Source organism: Amblyomma mixtum, chromosome 9 (assembly GCF_055824585.1).
Source record: "Amblyomma mixtum isolate Tamu chromosome 9, ASM5582458v1, whole genome shotgun sequence".
Lineage (NCBI taxonomy): Eukaryota > Metazoa > Arthropoda > Arachnida > Ixodida > Ixodidae > Amblyomma > Amblyomma mixtum.
In genome coordinates this window covers 53,965,214-53,992,706 of record NC_143020.1, presented here as the reverse complement: position 1 = coordinate 53,992,706, position 27,493 = coordinate 53,965,214, and the positions used below count along the sequence as shown (strand labels likewise).

At 44.3% G+C, this 27,493-nt stretch overlaps 1 protein-coding gene across 2 annotated transcripts in view; it reads right to left on the bottom strand.

Annotated features, from left to right (window-relative positions):
- The window catches only part of LOC149329045 (aldehyde dehydrogenase, mitochondrial-like), a 29,481-nt gene extending 5,226 nt beyond the window's left edge, over nucleotides 1-24,255 (bottom strand). The window contains exons 1-10 of one of the 2 annotated variants that reach the window (XM_089560087.1): nucleotides 24,047-24,255; nucleotides 23,474-23,578; nucleotides 19,961-20,101; nucleotides 13,072-13,198; nucleotides 7,301-7,362; nucleotides 4,654-4,896; nucleotides 2,925-3,027; nucleotides 2,557-2,741; nucleotides 1,721-1,878; nucleotides 187-351 (exon numbers count right to left, since the gene is read on the bottom strand). In XM_089560087.1, the coding sequence (XP_089416213.1) occupies nucleotides 187-351; nucleotides 1,721-1,878; nucleotides 2,557-2,741; nucleotides 2,925-3,027; nucleotides 4,654-4,896; nucleotides 7,301-7,362; nucleotides 13,072-13,198; nucleotides 19,961-20,101; nucleotides 23,474-23,578; nucleotides 24,047-24,085 (1,328 nt within the window). In that variant the 5' untranslated portion in view covers nucleotides 24,086-24,255. Of the gene's footprint in view, nucleotides 1-186; nucleotides 352-1,720; nucleotides 1,879-2,556; nucleotides 2,742-2,924; nucleotides 3,028-4,653; nucleotides 4,897-7,300; nucleotides 7,363-13,071; nucleotides 13,199-19,960; nucleotides 20,102-20,362; nucleotides 20,737-23,473; nucleotides 23,579-24,046 lie in introns of those variants that run through there. The other variant, XM_089560088.1, reaches the window with a different exon arrangement.
- Between the last annotated feature and the right edge of the window lie 3,238 nt (nucleotides 24,256-27,493).

Below are 27,493 nucleotides of genomic sequence, written 5' to 3'. Positions count from 1 at the left end.
GAAGAAACGATCTACAATAAAGTAAACGACACGACAAAGGAAACGTGAATCCGGAACGTTGCACATTTGCACATGAATGTAGCGAAGTAATGGCTGCAACGAAGTAATTCTGGCGAACCTTCAAGGTGGCTACAACTATGTTATGTATGGGCGTTGAAAGCACAATGGAGCAGAGTGGGCACATACCAAACGGTGCCGGCTCGCAGTGCATGTGCCACGACTGTGGCAGTAGTGATATCTTTTGTGAAGACACCAGCCGCAAGCCCGTACTTTGTGTCGTTTGCACGTCGAATGACTTCTTCGGTGCTCGAGAACTTGAAGATGCTCTGCACAGGGCCAAAGATCTCCTCCCTGCGACATAGGGAATGATTCTTTTCTTCACTTTGATTCCTCAAGGTTAAATAAAAAGATAAATTCGTTTATATGCACACCGTTCACCATAGTTACCTTACCTTTAGCTTCAACAATGCTTTAAATAAACGATCGATAATATTATAATAATATTATCGATAATAATAATATCGGTAAGAATATAAATTTTCAGCGCAAAAGAAAAAAGAGAAAATCGGCCGTAATTCGACTCAGTGATTGATCAAAAGAAAAGTATCCAGTTTGTCGGAGCCATAAACAGTGTTCGCACTCCTTCCAGCGACGTTCCATTCGGATAATTTTCCCTCTTTCAGGAAACTCTAGGCACAGAAATTGCCGAAAGTGAAATCATCATAAGTTTTCTGAACTGCATATAGGAACCGCATATTTCTCGTTTTTTTTCTACTTGGTTGGCATTTTCAAAGTGCTATAAGGAAAAGGGCCAGAAATGAGAGTTTTGTGTTTAAGGGAATTTTTTCTTACGGTATGGAACATACCTTACTCAATCTACATTGTTTTGCTTCTCTGAGTTTTAGTCTTTTTCGCGCTGTTTAATATGGATAACAACTAACTCGCCCACCTTTCTGTTCAATCTACATCACCAGGGCCGCCGCGGTGGCTCAGTGGCTATGGTGCTCGGCTGTTGGCCCGAAAGACGCGGGTTCGATCCCGGCCGCGGCGGCTGAATTTCTTTGGAGGAGAAATTCGAGGCCCGTGTACTGTGCGATGTCAGTGCACGTTAAAGAACCCCAGGTGGTCGAAATTTCCGGAGCCCTCCACTACGGCGTCTCTCATAGCCTTAGTCGCTTTGGGACGTTTAACCCCATAAACCAAACCAAACATCACCAGGAAAATTGTTTGCCACCCTTTGCTGGCCCTGAGGTGGAACCTGATTCTTGAAGCTGTTAACTCTGGCATCAAGTGACGTTCGTGCACGATAAAATGTAATTCGCAGAAAAAAAATGAAAACTATGTACTTACCACGGCCCAGACGTAGCCAACCTGTGAGCATTCAGTAATAACATTGCATACACAAGATTTTTGAAGTCAGCGTCATTTGAAACCTTAAATATTTTGTGGCCCGACATCTTTAGAGTTTTCCTTTATTACTGAGATTGTTCCCCTGTCCCGGATGATATGTTTCACTTTCTGAAGTTACTGAGGTTTTTTTTACTCTTTTTTACTCTTCTTCTGCCACTGGCCAAACGTCGGTGATGTCTTCACTGCAGTGTATCAAGAATTCATACCCAACTGTTGTACCGTTTGGCAGCAAGAGCTATTGAATAGAGCCATCTCAATGTCAAGGAGACACGCCATACGCGGTGTGCCTACGAGAACGCTATGCGCGTACTTGGCGATTGTCATGTTGTCCTCGACGTCCGAGAAGACGGTCGGCTGGACGAAGCACCCTCGGGTTCCGTGTCTGCCACCCCCGCACTGCAGCTTCGCTCCTTCTTTCTGGCCCAGCTTGATGTACCCTAGGATTCGTTCCATCTGCGTAGCGTCGATCTGCGACCGTAAAAAGAACGCACAAACATTTCAGAGCGTGCTTTTAAATCCACGTGACAAGGGAACAGAACGAAGCTGTAAGCACGCATAGCTATTCTCTGTCGGTCTGTGTCTGTTTGCATTTGTGCAGGAAGGAAGGAAGGAATTAAAGAAAGAAAGAAAGAAAGGAAGAAAGAAAGAAAGAAAGAAGGAAAGAAAGAAAGAAAGAGAGAAAGAAGGAAAGAAAGAAAGAAGGAAAGAAAGAAAGGAAGAAGGAAGGTAAGAAAGAATGGAAGAAAGGAAGAAGAAAGAAGGAAAGAAGGAAGGAAGGAAGGAAGGAAGGAAGGAAGGAAGGAAGGAAGGAAGGAAGGAAGGAAGGAAGGAAGGAAGGAAGGAAGGAAGGAAGGAAGGAAGGAAGGAAGGAAGGAAGGAAGGAAGGAAGGAAGGAAGGAAGGAAGGAAGGAAGGAAGGAAGGAAGGAAGGAAGGAAGGAAGGAAGGAAGGAAGGAAGGACGTAGTAATCTATCTATTTGAAGTCTGTATGCCTGACATAACCGAAGGACGAGGTGAACATGCTCGGTCTATCTGCCAGCCAGCCTACCTCCGTCTGTTTTAAGAAGGAAGGAAACTGTAAACCGCTAACGCCACTGAAAGGCGAGAAGGTAATTCTACGTGTGAGTGCCTTTTGTCAAGTCCGTACCTGGGCCCCCTGGGCAGATCGCTCATCGAAGGGATCCCCGACGACCCTGTTCTTGGCCATTTCCACAGACTTGGCCACGAACTTGTCGTAGATGTCGGCGTGAACAAAGGTTCGCGTGGCGGCGCAGCACACTTCTCCCTGGTTCCAGAACACGCCTTCGTGCGCCAGCTTGACGGCCACATCCACTGCGTGAAATGAGGCATTGAGGAAAATCCACGGCGGTGTCCTGTACGGGAAGTCTCCCGCCCGGAGATATTACTTTCGTACAACTCAATATGCTTCAGGCGCTGAGCCGAGCGTGCAGAATGAGACATAGGACTGCAGGTGTGAGCTCTATAATCGAAGGTAAAATAGTTCGCTGTACTCACGGTCTGCGTCCGGGAAAATGATGAGAGGACTCTTGCCGCCCAATTCTAGGGACACTTTTTTGAGGTTGGACGCTCCAGAGGCCTGGAGGATCAGTCGACCAACCTGGACAGTTCGGGAAAAACAAAACGTTCACCTATTAAGACACTACACACTAAACGTAAAGGAGTAAAAAGGAAGTAAAGTTGTCCTCCAGCGAGAACCCTTAGAAACTGCGCCGAAAAATTTCCCGTCTATCACTCTTCCACAAGCTTTATCACCATCCTTCCCTTCATGATGAATTCTTTCAGCCACCGGCTATCTTCCCACGTCGCGATCATGCTTACAAAGTTAAACGCATTAACTGCCAGTCATTCCATTACGCCCATTCTTTTTTACCACGCACAATAACCGAATGGAACGCTTTGCCATCAGAAATTGCCACAGAATCGGATCTAAATAAATTCCAACATCTTTTGCACTCATGTTTCAACAACTAAAAAGGTTTTTTTTTTCAGCGTTCTTTCTTCCGCCTTGTCTTCTTTTTGTTTTATATTTTTTTTGGTTTTGTACTTCAGCGCACTTTTTCCAGTGTCGTCTTTTTCTTTTTCTAGCGGTGCTGTTATTTATTCTCAAATTTTGCTGTTATGTGCATTGTTGCGACCCTTTCTGTGAATGCCTATTTATGATTAATATTTTGTGATTTCTATTTTATTTTAGTGCAATATTTTTAACTTTCTAACAATGCTTTGTACTTACTCCCCCCCCCCCCCCCCCCATGTAATACCCCCAAATGAGGGCCTTTGGGGGTATTTTGAATAAATAAATAAATAAATAAATAAAAAGGGATTGCGCTAGAGGACAACTTACTCCCTTTTTATTGCTATATATAGGTGTATTTGTGTTTAGAGTGTATGCTTGCGTCATCACAGAGTTCTTGTCGCTGTTCAGGGAGCATGACGCGACCGAACACCAAAACAAGAACACTTAGAATAATAAAGTTCATTGCATAGGTACAGTCTAAGTAGTGTATAGTAAAAGTATATAGACCAAAAGGTTTTGTGCGCATGGAGCACCCGTGAAGCCCATGAATTCTAGCTAGGCTTTCTTCGTGGCCGACCTACTACCCCTTGTACATCTCCATCTTCCAAGATCTTCCTCATTGGTTTATGGGGGTTTAACGTCCCATAGCGACTCAGGCTATGAGGGACGCCGTAGTGGAGGGCTCCGGGAATTTCGACCACCTGGGGTTCTTTTAACGCGCACTGTGATCGCACAGTACTCGGGCTTCTACAATTTCGCCTCCATCGAAATTCTACCAAAGCGGCCAGGATCGAACCCACGCCTTACGGGTCAGCAGCCGAGCGCCGTAACCACTGAGCCACTGCGGCGGCTCTCTTACTGAATTACATCAATAAGCTATCTTACTAACGTCGTCAATACAGTTCTTCGAAAACATAGCGCAAAAAGACACGGACGACACAGAAGTGGAGAAGTTTAGCACCTGTCCTGTCCACTTCTGTGTCGTCCGTGTTCTTTTTGCGCTATGTTTTCGAAGAACTGATACCAACTAGCCCAAACCAAGCTACTATTTCGTCAATACAGGCACACCTTCCACTCTTTCCGGCCCACTTATGTCACGGGAGTTCCTATAGAGGCACATGTATGCGAAACAAAGTCGTATGGTACATTTCAGCCGATTCTCACAAGACCAGAAATGACGCTGTCGCAATGAGAACCTTCTCGCTTCACCTGGGTAGATCCCGTGAAGGCCACCTTGTCGATATCCGGGTGATTCGAGATGGCGGAGCCTGCGGTCTTGCCGTAGCCGGGCACAATGTTGACAACGCCAGGAGGGAAGCCAGCCTCCGCCAAGAAGCTCGCCACGAACAGCGCCGTGAGCGGCGTCTGTTCGGCGGGCTTGAGGACCACAGTGTTGCCCGTAGCAAGAGCGAAACCGATCTTGAAGGCCAGCATCACGACAGGCGCGTTCCACTGCAGCCGGGCCCGCGGTTATCAGGAAGAATAAGACAGCCAATACAGATCCCTCAGAGAGTTACCCAAGGTTACGACAGATCCCAAGAAGCACAAGTAATCAGCCCGATATTTCGAATGGATGGTTCCACTCTGGTCATTTGTAGGACCAATATTTGCCAATACGTTTCCAATATTGGTCCGATTACTTGTGCTGATCGCGGTGGTAGGTCATTATAGCGTACCCAACGTAATAAAATTTTGAGTAAATTTCAGCGCGATAGATAAAAAGTTCGCACTAAAATACTGGTAGAGCGTACTTGTGCATCGAAAATGAATACTATGCTGCACTAGTACACTGGAGTAAGATTTATGCTCTTCCCTCAATAGTCATAGTAGTTTTTAACATAAAGTAGCAAATTATTCATACAAATCTGAGAACCTAGTACACCTGAGTACTAAGATTTAGTTCTACACCTTACGACCAAGAACTTATATGGCTAGCAGGCAGATGTTCGAACTTAAAAGTAATATTACCGGTCGTAATTGAACACAGCTAGCCTGATAAATTTTTAAATGGCTACAACTTGTCCTCATTAGATGCTCTTACCCCGCACCTCCACCAAGGGATGTTGCGGGATGTTACGAGGAAGTCTGTATTGGCGGCTGCGCTGCGATGGCCAGCAGTCAGCTCGGACTCCAAGGGCCCAGCTTCACACTGACAGCGTCGTCATCGTCCAACGCACAGCCACTTCGTCTTTCATGATTCGTTCACGATTCACTCACGAGTCAAGTCCACAGGTACGGTAACTAGTTCACTGGTAACACTATTATATAATATAGTCAGGAGTCTTAGTTATCAAAGAAAACATGGTTTTCTAGATTCTTGCACTATGAACAGGTTTGTTAGAAATGAGATTCCTCAAAATTTCAGTTTTTTAAAAGCTCGAAATTTTGCCTTCGCGAAAACACAGTTTTCTGGCGTACAAAGCTGAAGGGAAGAATGAAAAATTAGCGTACACCTGGATATTACCTGAGAGGGTGTTCCCAAATAACTGTTGATTTTAAACATGCTTATTAATCATGATGCGCCTTAGTCTGAGGACAAATTTCAAAAGTACGTTTCAAAAGCGAGAGGCCACATCACGGGTCTTGAGCAGACGCTTCATTGGCATCATGGTTTCAAGCCCTACCGAGGCTAACGACGCCCTGCTTCAAGTCTCTTGGGCTTTTAAAGTGGTCGCTATGATGTTTAAATAACGTTTTAACAATATACTATCGCAGGCAGGAATGCCCAAGGCGAACGCGGAAGTGCTGTACTGATGGCAAAGCACGCTACGAAATACTTGTGAATAATAAGAAAAAACGACCAATTTGTGAATTTAGTTCATCTTTTCATTTCCATATATTTTACGAAAATAATTCACAAATAATACAGCCTGTCATAAGCCGCAAAATGACGAGCGCTTATAGTCAGTCCGCCTTTGCTCCAAAACAAATTGCAAGAAAAATCGAGAATTACGGAAACTTTTGCTGGCTTTGAATATTCGTCGTCGAATTTTACCTCTAAAATTATCAGCCGATTTTAAACTCTCGAATTTCGGGGGAAAAAAACTGATAACGAAGTACCCTAAATATATGTTGCGCTTCATCATCAGCAGCAGCAGCAGCAACTTGACTGCGCCCACTGCAGGGCAAAGGCATTTCCCATGTCACTTCAAATAACCCTGTCCCTTGCCAGTTGCGGCCACCGTATCCCCGCAAACTTCTTTATGTCATCCGTCCGTCTAACTTTCTGCGGGCCCCTGCTACGCTTGCCTTCTCTTGGAATCCACTCCGTTACCCTTCAGGACCAGCGGTTATCTTACCTTCGCTTTACATGCCCCGCCCAAGCCCATTTCTTCCCCTTGATTTCGACTTGGATGTGATTAATCCGCGTTTATTCTCTCACCCACTCCGCTCGCTCTCTGCTTTTTCCCACTAGTCCACTCTGCCCGCTTCCGATCGCTTAACGTTACACCTATAATTTTTCTTTCCGTAGCTCGCTGCTTTGTCCTTAACTTAAGCTGGACCCTTTTCGTTAGCCTCCCCTTTTCTGCGCCTTCACTGCCCACAGAGACCAAGCACAGTTTTCATTCACACTAGCCAGCCGCAGCAGATGTAAGATACAACATTAATACAGCAGCCAACGCGCGTAAATACCAGGACTTCTATGCGTTACATAGGAAGGGCTCTCGGCAGGGGTGCCTTGTATAGCATGAAGTCTGCGTGACTGGGTTACGGTTAACCACCCGGACTAGTCATCTATGCTGTACCTGTACGAAGATGCCGGCCGGCTCGCATTCCCTAACGCTTCCTTGCGAGCCTTGCAACAAGCTCCGGAAATTCAAAAATATGAGGAGTGTTCAGAGCTTGCATCACTCACAGGTATGATTTGGCCGACCACTCCCACTGGCTCCCGTCTTGTGTAGGCAAACGCTTTTCCATCTGTGCAGGGGAAAACAAGTGTTGACACGCGAGTGAAATTTCTTCTACTGAGTACTTACGGCTCTGAATCAAATTTACTCCACCTTGGAAACAGACTTGGCTAACATCACTCCCACATCGAGTTCTTTATCCTTTCTGCCTTTCCCTGCAATCTGCTAGCCATTCTGGTTAGTGTAGACGGTAGACCGACTGCTCTGAACAGCTGGCGGTGCCAGTTTCAATCCCCAGAGCAGGACAAAATTTTTGTTTAGCTCCGAAACTTCTGTGAAAGCTATTTAGGTTTCATTGTAGCCGCATGTCTACGCTTCAGTAGCAACTCATAGTTAATTATTCCCATATTAGGAATAAAGCTATCTGGGCAACGATAGATGTACGACGGTAGTTCCAACCTATTTCAGTTCAAATCAACTGCACCTTTCAATTTTTTTCTCTAAACACAGTGAGCCATCTTCCTACACCTAACTCCGACCTTTTGCAGGGTGTAATCACAGTTTTCTTTCTTTTTTCTGAAGCTTATATTCCAAGTTTTCGAACTCTTTCGAACCGCGCTGTTGATGGTAAGCTCTGCCCAAAGTCTTTGTAAAGGGTTTTTCAACGTTTTTGTATCGAGCTTATTGCATTACGGGGCCACCCATTGCTTACTAAAAAAAAAAATGCCGCCACCGTCTCGAAGACGTTGAAGTAACGAGCATTAGCTGTTCGGTAGCGCCATCTATTGTCCATGGGATGTACTGCCACGTCATTAGGCTACTTTTCTATACATTACGTCGAGCGGGCGCCTACCGCCTTGAGGTTGGATATTTTTTACATGTTTGGGCCGAAAATGTTTTTCGACTCTTTGGAGCGCCATTTTTTCTTACCTCAAGGCGGTAGGTGCCCGGTCGCCATGAGGTATGAAATTGTGAGCTGCCGAGTGCTGACGACATGGCCGCCATGTTAAGCCTAACCATAAGTAAATATTAACCTATTTAGACAATATTGGTGTCTAGCCCGTTACGAATACCCATTAGTTAGATCATGACGCTATCGGTTAGTTAATTATGAGCAATTAAATATAAGCATAACCATAAATAGATATTAACTTCATTATGAAAGAAGCCAACAGCCACAGAAACCAAGGGGCACAGGGGATTTTTTTTTAAATTGAATAATTAATTTTGTGGTGTTGATCGATTTAGAAAATTACTGAATATGTTATGGCTTAAAGCTAATTGATTAGAAAAGCAGAAGAAAAAACAACCACATGCCGCCGGTGGGATCCGAACCCACGACCTCCGAATTACGCGTCCGGTGCTCTACCTCTGAGCTACAGCGACGGCTGTCAAATCTTCTGTTTTCGGGGGTATTTATGTTTACAAGTAACCTAACCTTGAGAGTGTTCATCAGCGCCACCCACGTTCATAAGCGGCGGACGTAGAACGTCCTGAGTTACCGCAGGTGTGGCGTAGAACGTCATCGAACGGAGAGGGTGGAAGCTGCGTGAGAACCCTCTTATGCTTCCTATGGCGTCAAGGCTGCCAGAACCGAGGCCCTCGCTAAGCAATTAAGCAGACAAGGGGAGGGGAATGAGGGGCTCGTTATAAATATGAAAGAAGCCAACAGCCACAGAAACCAAGGGGCACAGGGGATTTTTTTTTAATTGAATAATTAATTTTGTGGTGTTGATCAATTTAGAACATTACTGAATATGTTATGGCTTAAAGCTAATTGATTAGAAAAGCAGAAGAAAAAACAACCACATGCCGCCGGTGGGATCCGAACCCACGACCTCCGAATTACGCGTCCTTCATTAGTTAATTTTGGTGTCTAGCCTGTTCTGCTCATATAGAGGATTCCATATACTCATATAGAGGATGCCTCTTTATTTACTGAGTTAAAAGCGATTAAACATAGTGATATGACTAGTTAGTTAGGACGTCACAAAATCAGTGACGTAACCAATCACCAATTTGATTTACTAATGACGAACCAATCAATCACCAATTGGGTTGATATATCGATTTACTGTTGGGGCCACCATCTTGAACTCCTCGGACTTGTAAAATTTCGCGCCAAGGGAGGTGGTAGCAGACGCCAAGAAATTGAGCAACGTGATGAATAAGAGCTAAACCTCATAAAAAATGTTTGTTGTCTATCTTCGTCGCCGCGAGTACATGTCAGCATGAAATCAATTTGAAGAGCGCCGCAACATAACCTTCCGCATTTTTGTGGTTTATTTATTTATTTATTTATTTATTTATTTATTTACCCTAAAGACCCAGAAGAGGGCATTACATAGGGGGGGAATGATTAAAAGAAAGCACACATAACAAATCAACTCATAACAAATGATGGTAAATATACAGAAGGCAGAGTTTGGGTAACATTTGGTTAAGTGCAGTATAACACATTGAAACCGCAAAATTCAACACGTTCAAACAAGTGAGTAATAATTAGGGCAAAATAAGTAACTAAAAATACAATGGCACACAAAAGAGGCTCCGGAGCTGTTCAGCACACAAGAAATGGCAAAGCAAAAAAAGGACCGCCAAAAAGTCACGGACACGGTAAATCATCTAGCACTCTATGACGCATTTTCTGTGTTCAAAAATGTTAGTAAAGCTGTTTGAAACGATGATAATTCAGTATGGCCGACAATGCTGGATGGCAATGAGTTCCATTCATTAATTGACAAAACTAGCGGTGACTTCTGATATTTTAGTGTGCGAGCGAAAATCGGACGTACCTTATGCGCATGATCCAGGCGAGCTGAACAATGAGGTGCAGGAAAGATATGATTTCGGGAGAACGGCGTTTCGCTATAGTATAAGGTGTGAAATAATGACAACCGGGCAAACTTTCTACGTGTAGCAAGAGGTTGAAGATTGATGGCTTGCTTCATTGCTGATACGCTTTGATGACGTGAGTAGGATGACAGTATGAATCTGACGGCTTTATTTTGTACTGCTTCTAGAGCATTTGTAAGAATCGCGTGGGAGGGGTTCCATATAACAGAAGCGTATTCAAGAGACGACCTGATAAGCGTTGTGTAAGCGCTGTGCCGTGTTTCAGCGTTCGCAAGGGGTAGACGGCGTTTCAAGAGACCAATTTTTTTAAAGGCTTTATTAGTTATGTATTCAATGTGAGCATCCCAGGTTAAGTTCTGACTGAAAAACACTCCCAGATATTTTATAGACGACACGGAGTCAATTCCACTATTATTTAACCAGTAATTATTCTGTGATGTTTCTGCTACGCTAGAGAATCTTACATGCTTAGTTTTGCTGACATTGATATCCATCTGCCACGTTGAACACCATTCAGTTAGTTCTGTTAGATCTGATTGGAGAGCTAGTGCATCAGTCGGGGTGGTTATCTGCCTGTATATTACGCAGTCATCTGCGAAAAGCCGTATTGATGAAGTAATATTAGAGGCTATGTCGTTTATATAAATTAGAAAAAGTAATGGCCCTAATACTGAGCCCTGCGTGTCCTGAGCCCTGAGCGTGAGCCCTGGGCGTGAGCCCTGAGCCCTGCGTGCATAGCAGTGTCGTAGCCAGAGGGGGCTTATGGGGCTTCAGCCCCCCCCCCCCCCCCCCCTTAAAGTTTTTTCGAACTGGCACCGACCGCAGCATGGCCCAAGTACATATCGCGACTTCTGCTATCATAGTTTTGTTCTTGCCCGGATCGTCTGTCTTTCCGTGTGTATTGTTTACTATCTGTGATTGCGCAAGATGTTTATTTGCCTTGTTTGACATATTATATAGAGTGACTTTTGCTTAGATACGTGGATTTAATGGAGACATACGTGTTTTTAAATATCTTGTTGCGAGGTTCTGTGTATACACACAGTGACTTTGTTTCCAGTGACACTTTTTTGTCCTTTATCAAGTTGTATCTTCGCGTTTCTAATACTCCATTTTATCTCCGCACTTCTAATGTATATGTTGCAGATCTCCTCGTTTATACATGTGCTCGCTGTTGCGACTAAAATTTCGGTGCAATTACTCGCAATACATGACCGGTGACAGCTGCTGCTGCGCAGTACACTGGAACGAAGGACAGCGTCGCTGAGATTTTTTCCTGGCCGTCGCATATGTACAGAAATGTAAAGGCTCCTGAACGACAAAGATTCATTCAAATATTTATCCTCTACTTGTTAATTTCATGGCCTTTACGTTTTTTTCATATCAGCGCCATGCACTGCTATGCTGGTTTCGGACTCATACAGTTCTAGACTTCGTGTGATCTTTTGTTTACTTATTAAATACGCAAAAACTTGGAAGCATTGGCATCAGTTATGTCTGCCACGGTTTTGAAGACATACGAATACATTCTTTGATTTTAAAAATACATATTTCCCTTGTCTAGACAGTGCGTAGATTTATCTAATACACAGTGGCAATCTCACTGACAATGCAGTTATTATTCTTGCGTTTGATCCCTCCACGAGTTATATGAAGAGGCCGCGCTGCAACATGAGACCTCTCCCCCCCCCTCCTTCCCCCCCTCCTTCCCCCCCTCCTCCCCCCCCCCCCCACCCCTCGAACGAAATTTCTGGCTACGCCACTGGTTCATAGCGTAGGAAGGGTCTTGTTTCTGGTAGTCTCGATCGGTTGAAGAATTACAGACATTTCGCTCAGCTGCCTCTGTCTCCCTGTGGCAGCTTTCCTCGATGAACATAGGGTATAAGCGGGAACCACACCCGCTGAAGTTGTAGCGTGTGGCACTGGCGAACCCTCCCAAGGTTAGGCTTAATTAAAGGCCTGATTTGCTAGATACCTAGAACTAAAGTGGTTAACTTAAGACGCCGGTTAGCTGATAATATGACTGCAGAGAGCTTCTGCCGTAGCTCAGTTGACAGAGCACCGCATGCCCCACGCGGATGCCGTGCATTCGGCTCTGGTCGGCGCCATATCGTCTGCTCTTTTGCGTTCCAAAATTGCCTCTTAACCAAAAATATTACTCCGTTAATCTTCTTGTTTAAACGATCATGTCAAAAAATGCAAGCAGAAACATTTCAAAATAGTTTTTTTTTGTTTCTAAAATTAGTTGCCTACTTTTCTTTAACAAGCCGATCAACTTCCTCCTTTGTTACTGCCTCTAAACCTTTCTGATTTAATCTTGTCGCCCGTCTCCATCAGTTCATTGACTAATTTTAAGGATTATTTAATTAAGATGGCAAAATATTACTACCAAGAACAATATATATCTGCGTATTACTTTCGTAGCAGCCGCTGCCACCTTTCTTTATCGCATTATATATTGTTTTCTGCTCATTACTGCCTTCACGGCCTGTCATATATTCTGGCGGTTGTACCGGTACGCCAGTACTACAGTTCATGAAACTGCAAGTTTAATACATTGCCGCGTTGTAAAACTGATGACATTGAAAAGTCCCAACTGCTTAGTATCCAAAACTGTTGTCCATTCAAATTAATATGAAGATATTAAAGAACAGCAATCTTTCTGCATTACTCCAAAAACAGTTAACTTTATTGTTAGTTCCGGCTTGACAACTTTAACTAAATGCAGTAGACCACATCGGAACGCCATCGCTTTTTTCTCAAGCTAACCTACTAAAGCTCTGGCTCTATTTAGCAGGATAGGCTAAATTAAAGCCCTCTGTGTTTTATTGTTTTTTTTTCAGGGTGTTTGAGAACTAGACAAGTATCATCAAATTCGGAAGACTTTATAAAAAATTTGACATATCTTTCGTTTGGAACTCACCAATCGGTATGGTCTTCCCGTGGACTTTATCGGCAAAACCAGCGCAGTAGCGAAGAATATCGATGGCGAACTTGGTGTCTCCCAATGAGCTGGCGAACGGTTTCCCATTGTCCAAGGTTTCGAGGCTCTGTGAAGATAGAATTTCAGTTGCAGCACTTCGTTTCAGCGGGAGCTTTGAAACACAAACGATGACAGCACTCTGCTTGTCTGCTCATCTGTTACCAGAACCGTACAACAAACGCAAAGAACTGCATTCCTGAAGCCCTAAATAGGCCCCATGCAATCACTAAGGGATGCCATCATCATCATCAGCCTGATTACGCCCAGAGCAGGGCAAAGACCTCTCCCATGTCTCTCCAATTAACCCTGTCCTTTGCCAGCTGCGGCCACCGTATTCCTGCAAACTTCTTAATCTTATCCACCCACCTAATTTTCTGCCGCCCCCTGCTACATTTCCCTCTCTTGCAATCCACTCCGTTACCCTTAAGGAACACCGGTTGTCTTGCCTTCGCATTACATGCCCTGCCCAAGCCCATTTCTAAGGGATGTAACACACATCCAACGGCGGTCTTGTGCCTGTCTTGTGTGGCGCTAACTAATTACCCAGAAATATGTCCCAGCTAGCCCGACAAGAAGTTTTGTTTCCTGTTATGAGACTTGGGCCAGAGCCACTATCACATCCCACTTTCTCATCGGACTTCCACTACAACCTGATACCCATAACAAAGAAAATAGCAGCACCGCCCTTGTTAACGCGTCTGCGAATTCTTATGGCTCCCCCGGCTGCCAGAAAGTTTTACAAGGCTAGATTTTTAAGCAGTATACATTAGTCAGCATACACCGTTCATCAATCCGCGCTAAGGACTCACCTTGAATCTTAGGGGCTAAATTTTAAACATTATTTCTTTTTATTGATTATTCACCGTGTTCAGAATTAGGAATAAGTTAAGAAAACCGGATGGCGATGCAAGACGCACACTTTTCACGTTCACCGAATGCCACTTTAAGTTCGCATGTGAGCTTCTCGGATAATCATACCTAGAAATTCTGGACAACGCCACTTTTCAACGGGAAGTTGTTCATCAACGCAATACTACAGCAATAGATATGTGCTCAGACCTCCCCTCGGAAGGCATGTAGTTTTTAGCTATTTATGTTTTTGATACCGTCAAAAAGTTCCCCATTACCTTTCCTTGAACCCCTAGCTATTCGAAGGGACCAAAGGGCAATTTTTAAAAGATTTTGCATCGCATCGTAAGATCGGACTATTACCTTCACTATTTCTACAACATTATATTACAATACGTCACAGTTGCCTCACTGCTAAAATTAATGAAAATTAATGAGCAGTGGCAACCGCTGTATGCATATCCGAACACCTTTGCAGTACAGTACATCGTACAACAACTAATATGTATGAAAGCACACAAAACAAATTAAAAACGCTGAGAAACGGTATGCATGCTTCTGCATATGAGAGACAATAGAACAGCAAATCTAGAAAAAAAAGATGTTTACAGATTCCTGAATACTTTTTCCACGTACACAAGTGTGACACATCGAAATCTCATCCATGACACAGAAGAAAGTGTTTCACTTACTATTCCATTGGGTACATAAGTCTTATTGTTTTCTTTATCTTAGGCAGTGATGGCTAGGTTGATAATAATTCAAAGATGGCTGGATATTGATTCAATAAATTTGTTATTTGCATACATAATCGCTGATCACCATAGTTGGTGCGAGATCGGGGCAACTGTATTTCCCGTCTATTGTGAATTGTCCTTGCTCAATGCCACTGTTGGCCGATGCAAGAAAAGAATACTCTGCTACGCAGAAGCGCACCTACGGCACCATTACAGCGCAAATGGGCATCCGGCGCTCAAGGCTGCTATCGCTTTTGGAAGCAGTCGGCAACAGGAAGAAGCGTACGAACACGCGCTTCTTCTACGACGACACGCGCTGTGTGTCACGCAACATGTAGCGCCAAGCGCACTTCATTTCCTGCTGGAACCTGGTAGCCTCAGAACAGACAGAAAAATAGAACGTAGGGCGAGGCTAGAACAAACAATGTATGTATCCTTCCTCTACTGTATCGCTATCGAGGAAAAAATGTTTGGTATTTTGAAGTATGATGACGTAGTCGCAAAAACGATTGAAAGGACAGAGTGTCGTGATAAGGAGCGATGAAATCAGGCACTAAAAGCCGAGGTACAGATAGTGCAGATGGTAGGCAGGAGAGGAAAGGGGAGTGGAAAAGAAAGCTGTCATCCCGAGCACAACTGTAGCCAACAGGGTAGGACCGATGTCACGTGGTTTTAAGCGACGGTTTCACGTCTTGTCTGAAAGCACACCCTCTGCGGAGCGCAAAAAGAAGAGCATAAATGAGCGGTCAAACATTTCCCCTTTTGGTGCAAAAGTAGTGCCCTCTCCCCGTCACACCTGTTCTCTTTATAGCGGGGTTTCCTCGGCGGTATTCTCCTTGGCGAGGAATGCTCTAATTTTGGTAGCGGCATACACGAGCATCTAGGACGGCGCCAACGGATGCGATAGGCCTCTACAAAGTTATCCTGCAGCTTTAGTCCTAAAGGAGGACAGACAGGGAGGGCAAGCGGTCCGTGTGAGTGGATCACCACGCCTTTTACGACTTCCCGCTTCACGCCCACCAGCGGATATACATAATATGGATGGAAGTGAAACCGTTGCGTCATCCCGTGGAAATGCTCGCGTGCATTATACGGCAAAGCATCATGCAATGAGAAAAAAACTCCTCGGATGAGTCTCCCTACTGCATCCCTTGTCAAAACCCTGCATCATGAAACACTAACGAATTTATTCGCTTTGAAATTTTGTTCGAATTTTTTCTGTTGTCGGAGCAAGGCACCACGCATTCCTTTTCATCATAACCTCTTCCTCTTTCGTACAATAAGTGTGCCTATGTCCTGCATTTACTTGGATTGATTGATTGATCGATCGATTGATTGATTGATTGATTGATTGATTGATTGATTGATTGATTGATTGATTGATTGATTGATTGATTGATTGATTGATTGATTGATTGATTGATTGATTGATTGATTGATTGATTGATTGATTGATTGATTGATTGATTGACTGACTGACTGACTGACTGACTGACTGACTGACTGACTGACTGACTGACTGACTGACTGACTGACTGACTGACTGACTGACTGACTGACTGACTGACTGACTTCACGCGTCAGTTTTGTTTCTCTCCTGCAACGCGCTGGCACGAAGACTGACGTCATCGTTTTTTCTTTCCCCATGAATGAAATGAAGCAGCGGCAAGAGATGCTAGCAAGCTCTACAACCTTGATTACAGTTATCCCTACCCACTGCACAGAGGGCTACATTGTTGTCCTGTACTAAACATCCCTCTCGCTTTAACTTCTATCAATTTTTGAACAGCCCCACAGGAGTGATACAACGCCTTTATTTTTTTATTTTTTATATCCATCTGTATACCACTTGCTAGTATACTGTTCTCATCCCCGATATCAAACTATCTTCGCCCTTTAGCATCGCACCATTTTCTAAACCTTTCTGGCGTTTCTATGGTGATAGAAATTTGCTTTGGGGTAAGAGCGGCACTCAGTCCTAAAATATAGAGGCCGGTGAATTCGAGCAAGCCAAGCTGCCCCTTCAAAAATCCGTAAACCGATGATCGGTGGGACCTCTGTTGCACAGGGACGTCACCGGTGTGAAAATTTCCACAGGACAAATGCAGCCAGTTTTTCTTTTCTTTTTCACACTTTCTTGTTTTCTTCTTGGCAACATCCTTCAGAAGAAACACGTCGATTCCTCGAACCTCTTCCTGTCGAAACAGGCATTGCGTATAACAGCCACGTAGCTTGTTTCACAACAGTGCATGTGACAGGCTGGCGTCCGTATTTCTCCTCGAAATGACACCAGCGGGGCGCAGTCCGTTCTGCAAGGTGTGTGTTGGCGAGTGCTCATGAAAGATTGCAAACTTAGAAGATAAGACATAGACCGGTTCAGATCCCCGCTGGCCAACCCCCCCCCCCCCCCTTCCCGCCTTCAGTCTAGCGGGGCTTTTCGAAGATGAATTTCGCCTAATAAAACGCGGTGGCTTCTAGCATCGACGTGTTTTCAGGCTTAATAGTATTCCTTCATTCTGTTCAAGCAATGGGAACACCCTCAGAGAGAGAAAGGAATTTTAATGACAGGAAAAGGAGGAGAGGTCGGCCAGCAACAAACAGGAACACCCTGTTTTCACGTTGATTTTAGTAGGTAATTGTAAGGCACTCCTTAGGAACGATATAGCTGGAAAAGATATGGCTAACAAACTTCAAATTATATATTATAGCGCTGTTTTCCACCAAGCGTTTTGGTTTTTGGCTTCCGCAGGCAGTCAGAATAGAGTGCACAAAGCCATTCCCAAGTGACGTGCGCCCACAGAACAATGACGCATTCGGCCTTTCGCCATCTGCGCCCAGCACATGTGGCCTGTGGCGGCTCGGTGCACCCTTTTCTGATGTCGGCGATGCGGGCTTGGGCTTCGGAAAGGGAGAGAAGGTGTAAACTACCTTCACTGTGTCTCTTAACCCTTTGTGGGACAGCGGGACTCATACGTCCCACTTTTTTCATAGTAATGTTTTGATTTTTGAGCTGAAAACCAATGAATTAATTTCGCTTAAATTTCCACTGCAACCTCCTGGATGTCCGAGGAAGCTGTTTTAATAAAAATGTTGTATTGAGCGGCGCACTTACCACACAGGCATGCGTCTCAAGTGAACTGTTCTACTTGCGCGCGGTGCATGCTGTTTTCAGCAGATTTTGGCACTCTGTCCAGCTGGTTGACTATGAACGACAAGTTTCAAAAGTTTTCTTTTTACTGACTAGTTCTTAAATGTGCTTTATACATCATTTTCGTTTGTCCTGTGTGTACTGTTTGCAAAAAAATTTTGCATAGTCAAATTCAGCATTCCTCATCCATATATTTCGGGAAGCGTATCCAGTCTAAAGCTCTTTTGCCGCTCATCGGTGGATTGGAGTTTCATTCATGCGCGGAAGTCTGTCCATGCAGGAAGTAGTTGAGCTGGTGTTTAGACTCCTGGACGACTTACGTGGTAAAGAAATACATGCCGACAGGGCGGAGAATCAGGATGATGCAAATCCATCGTTAGCGACTCATATGTCCCACTTTTTTCGTGGTTACACTGACTTTTGTGGTTAAAACCGCTCGAATCAATTTCGTTTTTACTTTTACTGCCATCTCGTGGATGTTCAAAGAAGCTGTTTTGATGGCTCTTTACAAGAGCGCCGAGCGGCGGCAGCACATACCTGTGCCTCAAGCGAACCGAACCCCTTGCGTGCGTTGCGTGCGGTTTTCAGTAGATTTTGGCGCGCTTTTCAATCGGTATTCGTCATGAAGGGTAAGTTTCAACCTTTCTTTTTACTGACGAAATCTGCAAATAATGCCCTTTTGTGCTATCCTGTGCTATGCCCTTTTGTGCTATGTTCATTCTCTGAAAGTGACTGAGTGCTGGACATAGATCGATATTTTTTAGATTTTTTATCATAGAAAGTAGGCTTTTGTATTCTCCATACTTTGTTGTTGGTAAGCGCACCCTTCTGTACAAAATAAAATTACTTTTTTTCTTGAGCGACTGTGCTTCAGAGGTCAGCGGGACACATATGTCCCACTTTCTCAAACGCACTCATGGGGCGGTGGGACTCCTGTGTCCCACTTTTATCTCGAAAACCACTAACTCTAGAGAACTCAAAATTTGCATATTTCATAAAAAGTTGATAAGAATAAGAATCCCGCTCTGAACAGCCGGTGTTCATTGCTCACAACTTCATGTCTCATAAAGGGTTAATCCCCATTGTAGCTTACCTTATAGATTCAGCTTCTTGAGACCCTTTAAATGTTCTGAACTCACATCTTCCGATAAATTAAATAAAAAGAAAAAATATTTAACGAGTACCTTACAGGTCAGCGTCAGGGACAAAGTGGGCTCCTTTAATGCCATCAAGCAGGCATTAAAAGGGCGCCAAGACTAAAAGCGACGGGATGATGTCCTTCTACATAAACTGCCTAATAGCACCCGATTCAAAAGAAATTTTAAGGCGAAAGCCTTTAACGCCTCGTCGTTGTCGATAGAAAGTTCTCAACAGAAAGTTGTCAGCAGAGGTGCCACGCTTTTTCTAGTCAGACCAGAAAAAAAAAAATCTTTTTGCACGATGGGATTCCAACCACCATCCTTCAGTTCCGCAGCCGAGCGTGCTAATGGCTGCGCGACTTGCTGCCAACGCATATGTAAGGCGCGGACAAAAGTAAACGGAGCACACAACTGTCTTCGAATATTTTTCACGCGTCACCTAATTGAAATTTCCAGCAGCGGTACGCGCATGGTGGTAGAGGAGGTTGGTGGGCTTTCTTGTAGACAAACAACGCTTCTTCATTACCAATGGAGAGAGCGTGATTGCCCTTCGAACGCAATAGCGTGCTCCGTTTACTTATGGCCGCGCCTGTACCTAGTCCTCCTTGTCTAGGTCGCTGGAGAGTGTTTGCAGAAAGACGTCGAATCGGACGGATGCCTCCCACACGCCCTCCAGTGTCTCCAGCATTTAAGATTCCCAAACAATTCTGTACTCAATTAACATATTAACCACACATCAGTGACACAAGCAGCAACACCGCGCAAAAGGCTTTACGCCTCACCGCACTTAGGTCAACAAAGTGCCCCTGAATTTTTTTGTTTTTTCTCTTCCTCTGGAGGTTCATTCTGAACGTTGTAGGTGACTACCTGCGTTTTTTTTTTCTCTTGGTTTGTCCCGTTCCAATTGCGTCACATATAATCTATGAACTTCAGAGAAAGCGGATAGTGGTTCTTACCGCTATAAGATCCAGGTTTTGCTCCATCAGATCGGCCAGTTTGAACAGGAGTCTGCCCCTTTGGGATGCGTCCATGGTTCTCCAGGGCGAGTTGAGCGCAAACGCAGCCCTCGCAGCCTTCACCGCCCTGTCGACGTCCTCCTGTTAAATCCAGAAGCGCCTAATTGTAAACTGTTACGTACCAATCAAACGCTGTGAGCCCCGGCGAACGAAAAGGGGGAATAGAAAAGCTCTGGAATGGTTACGACCAGCCGGTGTTCGGCGTTCCCCGTATTTCCAATTACGCAGGCGTTGTCAGTACACGGGCGAAATGTCATCGCCTGGTCCGGAATCAAGTGCATGCATTCGTGCTGTGCACGGTGTTGTTGCTATAACTCCCCACAGTAGCAAATCATATAATACTTTTTTTTAGAGCGCAGCTCTTTGGCGTCCGTTCCTGGGTTTCGCCTCGGCGTCGGCCTCGTAACCAGCTCCGCCCCCAATGTCACGCTTTTCAATTGGTCGAAATGCTCGTGACGTCACAGTGCGCGAATTTCAAATGGGGCCAATTGTACTTTGGCTAGTAACCATGCAACCAATCAAAGGGATCGTATAGTGATGCTGCAACTAAGTTGGACTGAGTTTAGTTAATTGCTTAATTAATCAATTAGCCTAATTAATATAGAGGAGAATGAAGAGGTCAGAAGAAAAGAAAAGAAAGACGCGCGCCGCAGCGACAACAGCGTCCGCGGAAGGAGACGCTGCTGAAAAAAACAAAAGCCGCGTTCGCTCCACCACCACGCACTTCCCCACTCAGTAAGACGTTGCTCGTTTCATATACATTGTGTCGAACATCCTAGACAGTTCCAACAATTGACAGGTTAATGACAGAACACGATGGATAGAAATACAATAATATAAATATGAAATAGCCTAATTAACCTTTCTAGTTAGACCGCATAAATCAATAAAACCGAGAACGAAATTGGTCGAGTTGGGGAATCGAACCAGGGTCTCCGGAGTGCGATACGAGCACGCTAGCCACTCCGTAATGCCAGCTGAATGGTTTGGAATGAACAAAGGCGCGTCTAGCTAATACGGCGTCTTCATTCACTCCAATCTTCCCCCTTTCCCTTACGGCGAGGTGCAGGTGTCCACCCAGATATGCGAGAGAGATACATTTCCTTTCCTCAAAAAATAAATTTACCGTCCAGCAAGGCGTACAGCAGAATTGGCGATGGCGTTCTGTGGACTCCCTGGCAGCGTTGCAAGACGCTGTCGCGTTCCACTCTTACAGGCGAAGCTTAATATGTTAACCACACATCAGTAACACACGCAGACAGCCGATGGACGCGTCATTCGCTGGCAGCACTTGATTCATCATTCACAACCACATTCTTAACGTACGCTCCCTTGCCGCACATGCCAAGGACGTACACCACGATCACATTCTGCGCCATTCCTCTGTACTTTGCTTTGCTGAAACCTGGATGGATCCCGAAGAGCCTCTCGAAATCATAGATTTCCTATACTGCTGTGGTGCTCGCAGAGACCACAACAGAGCGGCGGGAGTCGCTATCTACTTGCGCACAGGTCTCTCTGCAATACCAGTCGAAATGTCTGGCACATCACATGAAGTTGGCGAACTGTGCGCCGCAAAGTTGCCCAACGGCTTGCTGGTTGTAGCTGCCTACTTCGCCCCTACCGCACTCACGAAAGACGTCGTGCACTTCCTGCAACTCGCATTAACCGTCCATCGATCCACACCGATGTTAGTAGTGGGGGACTTTAATGTTGACATAAAGACAAACAGCAATTTCCTAACACTTATGCGGGAGAACATCCCGTTCCTCTCGCTCGTAACGCGTCCCACGGCTGTGACAACCTCGCGAGGCACTTGTATAGATCTCGTCTTTGAGAATCAAGCATTGGTGTACCAAGTCGAACATATATCAGTCTATTTCTCCGACCACAAAGCTTCCTTCATGACTGTCAAGAACTGTTAGTGGAGTCTTTGTTAAAGGAATACGTGTGAAAAATAAAAAAAAAATTCTGTGATAGCGCATACATGTGTTGCTCGATTTCTTTGCCTCAATCTATCGAAAAGGAGAAACAGCTTATTTGCTGCGCTCAAATTTCGCATTAGGAAGTAACGTAATCGTCGGTAATTTTTTTAATTCCTCATTACGAACTCGGTTAATTCAAAAGTGTTGCTTATTCACTCGTATGAATTGGTGGCGTCAGTTTAAGGTGTAATTTTATAAAAAGCCTGCCCTTAATTCGAACTCGGCTTAATTGAAACATTTGCGGTTCCTTTCGATGTCGAATTATGGGAAGCAAACTGTCACAATTATAAAAGCATGTAGAGAGAGAGAAATAACTAGGCCGTTGAGTAACAGTTTTTCTTTCTTTTTTTTCATTCACTCCGGCAAAACAAAAACTGATCAAAGGCTTCTCATTTATTATGCAGACAGTGTGATAATACGTTTTGCACCTGTACCATTCACAATAGCCACCTAGGCTATTGCTCCCGCTGCGTCGGTTTATTAGATACAGCCCCTGTCAAAAGTACACAGCCCAATGGGTTTGCTTTTGAGGCTTGCAGCGTGCCTCGTTATGCATCTTACACGAGCGAAATCTCTCGAAAGAGGAATGGCCTCACATCCTCAATCCTCCCAAGCTTTGGACAGCTGGATGTTCTAGGAAGCCCCACTAGACAGCTTAGCAGCAAACCCTTTGGTCTTTATACTTTTGACGGAGTCTATACATGGCTTAATAAGCTTTCTTTATTCTTCCGTAGGACTACGTTTTAAGGGAAACGACACGCAAAATTCCGAAGTTTACTCCCAGTGTGGCACTGCACCGTCCGTATTCATGTTCCTCCGTGTCCTGGCACGAAAACTGCCGCGTTTGGGCGAATCTCATCAGCTTCTTGTGTTTCCATATCAAAAGAACAAACAAAAAGAGCATCACGGCAAAACAGCTCTGACCGTCGCTCGTTGACAAGGCTCTGGTTGCTTTTAAAACAATGTTTCGCGCATTTGGATGTGTTTTATTAGGCGGATTACTGCTGAGTTTCATGAAAAATCGGCAAATAGAGCAGTTTTCTTTTCACCCATGCCAGGTACCAGTGTGGTAACATGAAGTTTAAATAGATTTACTGCATTATGAAAGTACTATTCCCAGCACGGTTATACCCTTCAACAGCAACGGTTCGATTAATCTAAATCTTTAAATGAAGTAGCTACAATACAATAAAGCAGCAAGAAAGAAAACACACTGACAGAGAGCTGAGTGCAAAGAGCGTCTGCATTTGTCCCTTCAGTTATTTAAGCGTTAACCACTTGCGTTTCGTAATAACAGCGATATTTCTGGTGTCGTCTGCAAGTGCCACCAAGTACCTTTAAGTTTTTATAAAACTTATTGGCCGTCGTGAAGCTTTCACCTAGTAGAAAAGTGCCGCTGCAAGGTTTTAGAATGTTCGCCCTTCGTAAAAGTTATTGAGAACAGAAACAAAATTCTCGAATGTCTCACCTTGTCTCCTTCCTGAATATCGGCAATCTTCTCACCAGTGGCCGGATTGTAAGTCGGGAACGTTTTTCCTGAAGCCGAATTGACGAACTCATTGTTTATAAATATCTGCAACGAAGCACAACCTTCGTCAACACTGAGCATTTAACACCACCCGTTCATAATCCAACATCAGAGAAAAACCCGAAAAACTGCAAACATCCATTATACGCAAGCAATTGGGAAAATGTTTGAACGAATTTGCTTTTTCAGGGTGCAGCTCAACTTCTAATGGCACATCAGGTGAAACTATTTGCTAGCGCATGAAGTAGTTAAGCACACAGTTTAAGGTTGCTTCCTTTATTAACTTAGTATTTTTGAAATAATGAATATATTTTTTTGCGCAAGAACTTGATATGGCTGGGAGACGCTGCGAACTTCATTCAAACACACTATTCGACCTATCGGGTAAGTCCATCGAAGCCCCTTCGAAACGAGACATATCAGGGGGACTCTTACCTCAAACACAACAGCAAAGAAGCTAAAACGATCTCTTTACCATTACTCGCGTTCTCACACAATTCCTGCAAAACTTACCTTTACGAACTTTACTTCGGGGTGGCGTATTGGCGGCATTTTCTTTATCCTCCCTTCCTGAGACGTCCTGCTATTCGGGCAACAGAAGCTGCACACGCCGACTGAGCGACTGGCCTTCCAACCCTCGCACTGTGACGCGGATGGCTCGCCAGGAATGACGAAAACCTTGATGCGACGAGAACTAAGTATGGAGTGAGGAAGCTGCAATCATTTGGACATGTCTAGCAGCATCCAGTTTTACACAGACGGACACACAGACACGCACACAAAAGAAAAAAAAACAGTAGATGTGTGTCTGTCTGCCTTCCGCTTATGTGAGTAGCTCGTGTCCCGACATTGGCCACTTCGTCCTTGCCGCCCAACGTAATGAATAATGAATGAAGTGTTACGAAAAGTGGGCGGAGAAAGGAGGAATGGAACTGAGGAAGGAAAGGACAGAAACACAAGCTGGACAGCTGGGCTTTCTCTCAAAGCAAAAGACGCAGAAATGTAGAGTGTAACTGGTCACTAAGTGGTAAAACTCTTGAAATAAAATCAAAACTTGCCTTCCTAACCTCAATGTGAGACCAAACTTGAGTTGAGACTTCCACGCGAGGCTGAAATGCTGCACTCAGTCTAAATGTTTGCTTTTTTGTGTGTCGTTTTGACGAAACACGTTCTTGACCCGTGCACTTCGCGCTCTACACCGCCTTATAGATAGTTGCAACATGCGAGAAAGAAAGCGGTTCTGGGGTGAGAAAAAGAGAAAAAGACCGGTTGGAAGACTTCCTCATTTCTTATGGCATGTGCGACGGACGAGCGATGACCTCCGCCTATGCTGTATATGTACGGGGCCGCAAATCATCTACAAAAACAAACCCATTTAGGAGCTCTAATTTAAGCTTGTCTTTCTTCTGAGGAAGCCTCTATCGGGAATGGAGGATTAACTCTGATGTACGCGGATGAGACTGCATTTCTCTTCACCGGCTGTACGCTTTAAGCAATAGGCAATGCTGTAAACAATGAATTATTACGCATTTGAACTTGGTTTGAAAATAATAATCCAGCGTTAAACACTGAAAAAAGAAATAGATATGTTATTTCAGTTCGAAAGAAAAGGTTGTTGATTTAATTGTTTTTTCAATGTGTTAAAAATGATGTTTCCTTGTGTTAAAAACAATGTGTTTTCCTTCAAATATTTAGAGGTTATATTTGATTGTCACTTAGCTTCGAAGGAATAGGTTCATAGTGTGTGTAAAAAGGTTGCGTACAGTTCTTTTACTTTGGCAAAAGCATGGCGACACTTTATATGCACTATTTTAGACCACTGTACTTTTAATTATGTCACAGTCATCTGAGTTACTGCAGTGAGTCATGGTGGAAATACATACAAAACATATACATCACCATTGTTGAAACTACAAAAACGAGCGTTAAAAACCATGCGATTACCTACATACCTCCATCGGATTGTTCTTAGAATAACATTTTTGACGCATTGCAAATCATATCGTTCATAACCTTCGTTTATAACCTCCGACTGGCCGAAGCCGCCGCCGAGAGTCAAGACCTTTCGGCTGTCGTCTAGGCGGGTAGCCGTCTGGCTACCCTCTTTCTGTTGGACATTAAAAGTTTTCCTATCCTATAACCTTAAGCTACTACAAAATGTTTCTTATTGTCAACAATTTATAAATACCAACTACCTCCTACCTCTTTGTGCGTTCAGTATACCCGTCCGCAACACTAGGCAAGCCGGTAGTGGTAATTTTAACCTTCCTATTTGTCACAATATACACGCAGAAACACGAATAGAATTTACAGGAGCGAAAATTTAGAACTTGTTGCCAGTGGAAATAAAACAAGCTGGTAATTTTAAATTTACCTGCAAGCTACGATTTTTAGGAATCGAAGCAAGGCACAATATTAGTTTCGTAAATGTGCATGTAAAGGCTGGCCTACATGGTATTATTTGCATTTGACCTCTGACTATCCTCATTGGCTATTGGTCCAAATATATGCGTACAAATTTTCTTGTTGTCATTGAGTAAAACTTCTTGAATCATATGAATCTTAGGTGGCGATATGATATGGGGCTTTCCGCCCAGAGAGTTCTCTTCAATAGCATCCGTGCTCAATCGGCTGACTTCTCCGCTTCGCTGAAGCTCCGTAAAACGCAATGGTTTGGTTTGGTTTATGGGGTTTAACGTCCCAAAGCGACTAAGACTATGAGAGACGCCGTAGTGGAGGGCTCCGGAAATTTCGACCACCTGGGGTTCTCTAACGTGCACTGACATCGCACAGTACACGGGCCTCTAGAATTTCTCCTCCAAAGAAATTCGACCGCCGCGGCCGGGATCGAACCCGCGTCTTTCGGGTCAGCAGCCGAGCACCATAGCCACTGAGCCACCGCGGCGGCAAAACGCAATGGGATTACTGCATCCAAGTGGCGTCACTTAATAAAAACCTGAAGCACACAGAACTGTAGCTCAGTGTTCGGTGAGTGAAATTATTTAATATCCCATATTCCGCGCCACACCTATAAAAATATGGCGCAATGCTTATGTGAAACCACTCCTCTCCACCAAGCCCCATAAACTGTCTTTTGGAGCCGTGATTTGGAAATAAAAACGCAAGGGCTAGACAAACATTAAAAAAACACAGTAAAAGGGAGAGTTCAGCTATAGTTCACAAACCCTGAGGGCAAGAAAAAGCGCCGCGACACGGGACAAGGAAAAGGACAGAACCGGCGCTGGCTATCATCTATCATCTGTGAAAGAAATAATGTATTTTGAAGGGGCACAATTAATGAAGGGGCGCAATTAATGAAATAGATAGACCTAGCATGTAACTTGGCTGAAAACAGCCTGAACGAATCTAGAAGGAACTGCAGAGTTGGATATACCGTAAAATCCGGTATACAGCATGTGTGTCATTTATATGTCTAAAATTCAAAATTTTCCGGCTTTTCGGGCTGTCTATATATGGGGACTATATGGCGTTTTCTTTTTTTAATATCGTTCATTCTAGCAGTAAGTGGCCAATGCGATTCTGTGTACGGGTTGCGGATGTACGACGTTCGGACATTTTAGAGGGAAAACAACATTCGGACAAGATTGAGCCCTTCGGACTGTACGCAAGGTGCGGAATGTTATCAGGAGATTACGGTACATCTGATTTCCACAGCAAGCATCTATGGCCTTCATGTCTGGTGGCGTGCGATGCCCATCGGATAACCACTATAAAATGCGTCGGCTTGAATTGCAGGGTATGTGAGGGAAGTGTGTTCCTGAAGGGGGAAGTGGTCTTGACATGATTGCTTTGCAATCACACAAGCGGCGGTCGCCGACATTGTACTTGGTTTTAAAAGAGCAAACAAAATTAAAACATTGTAACATTCCTAATTCTATAAATGGCCATTCTGAATCGCTACCCGGGGCAACAAGATAAAAGTTTAACAGAACCAATCTC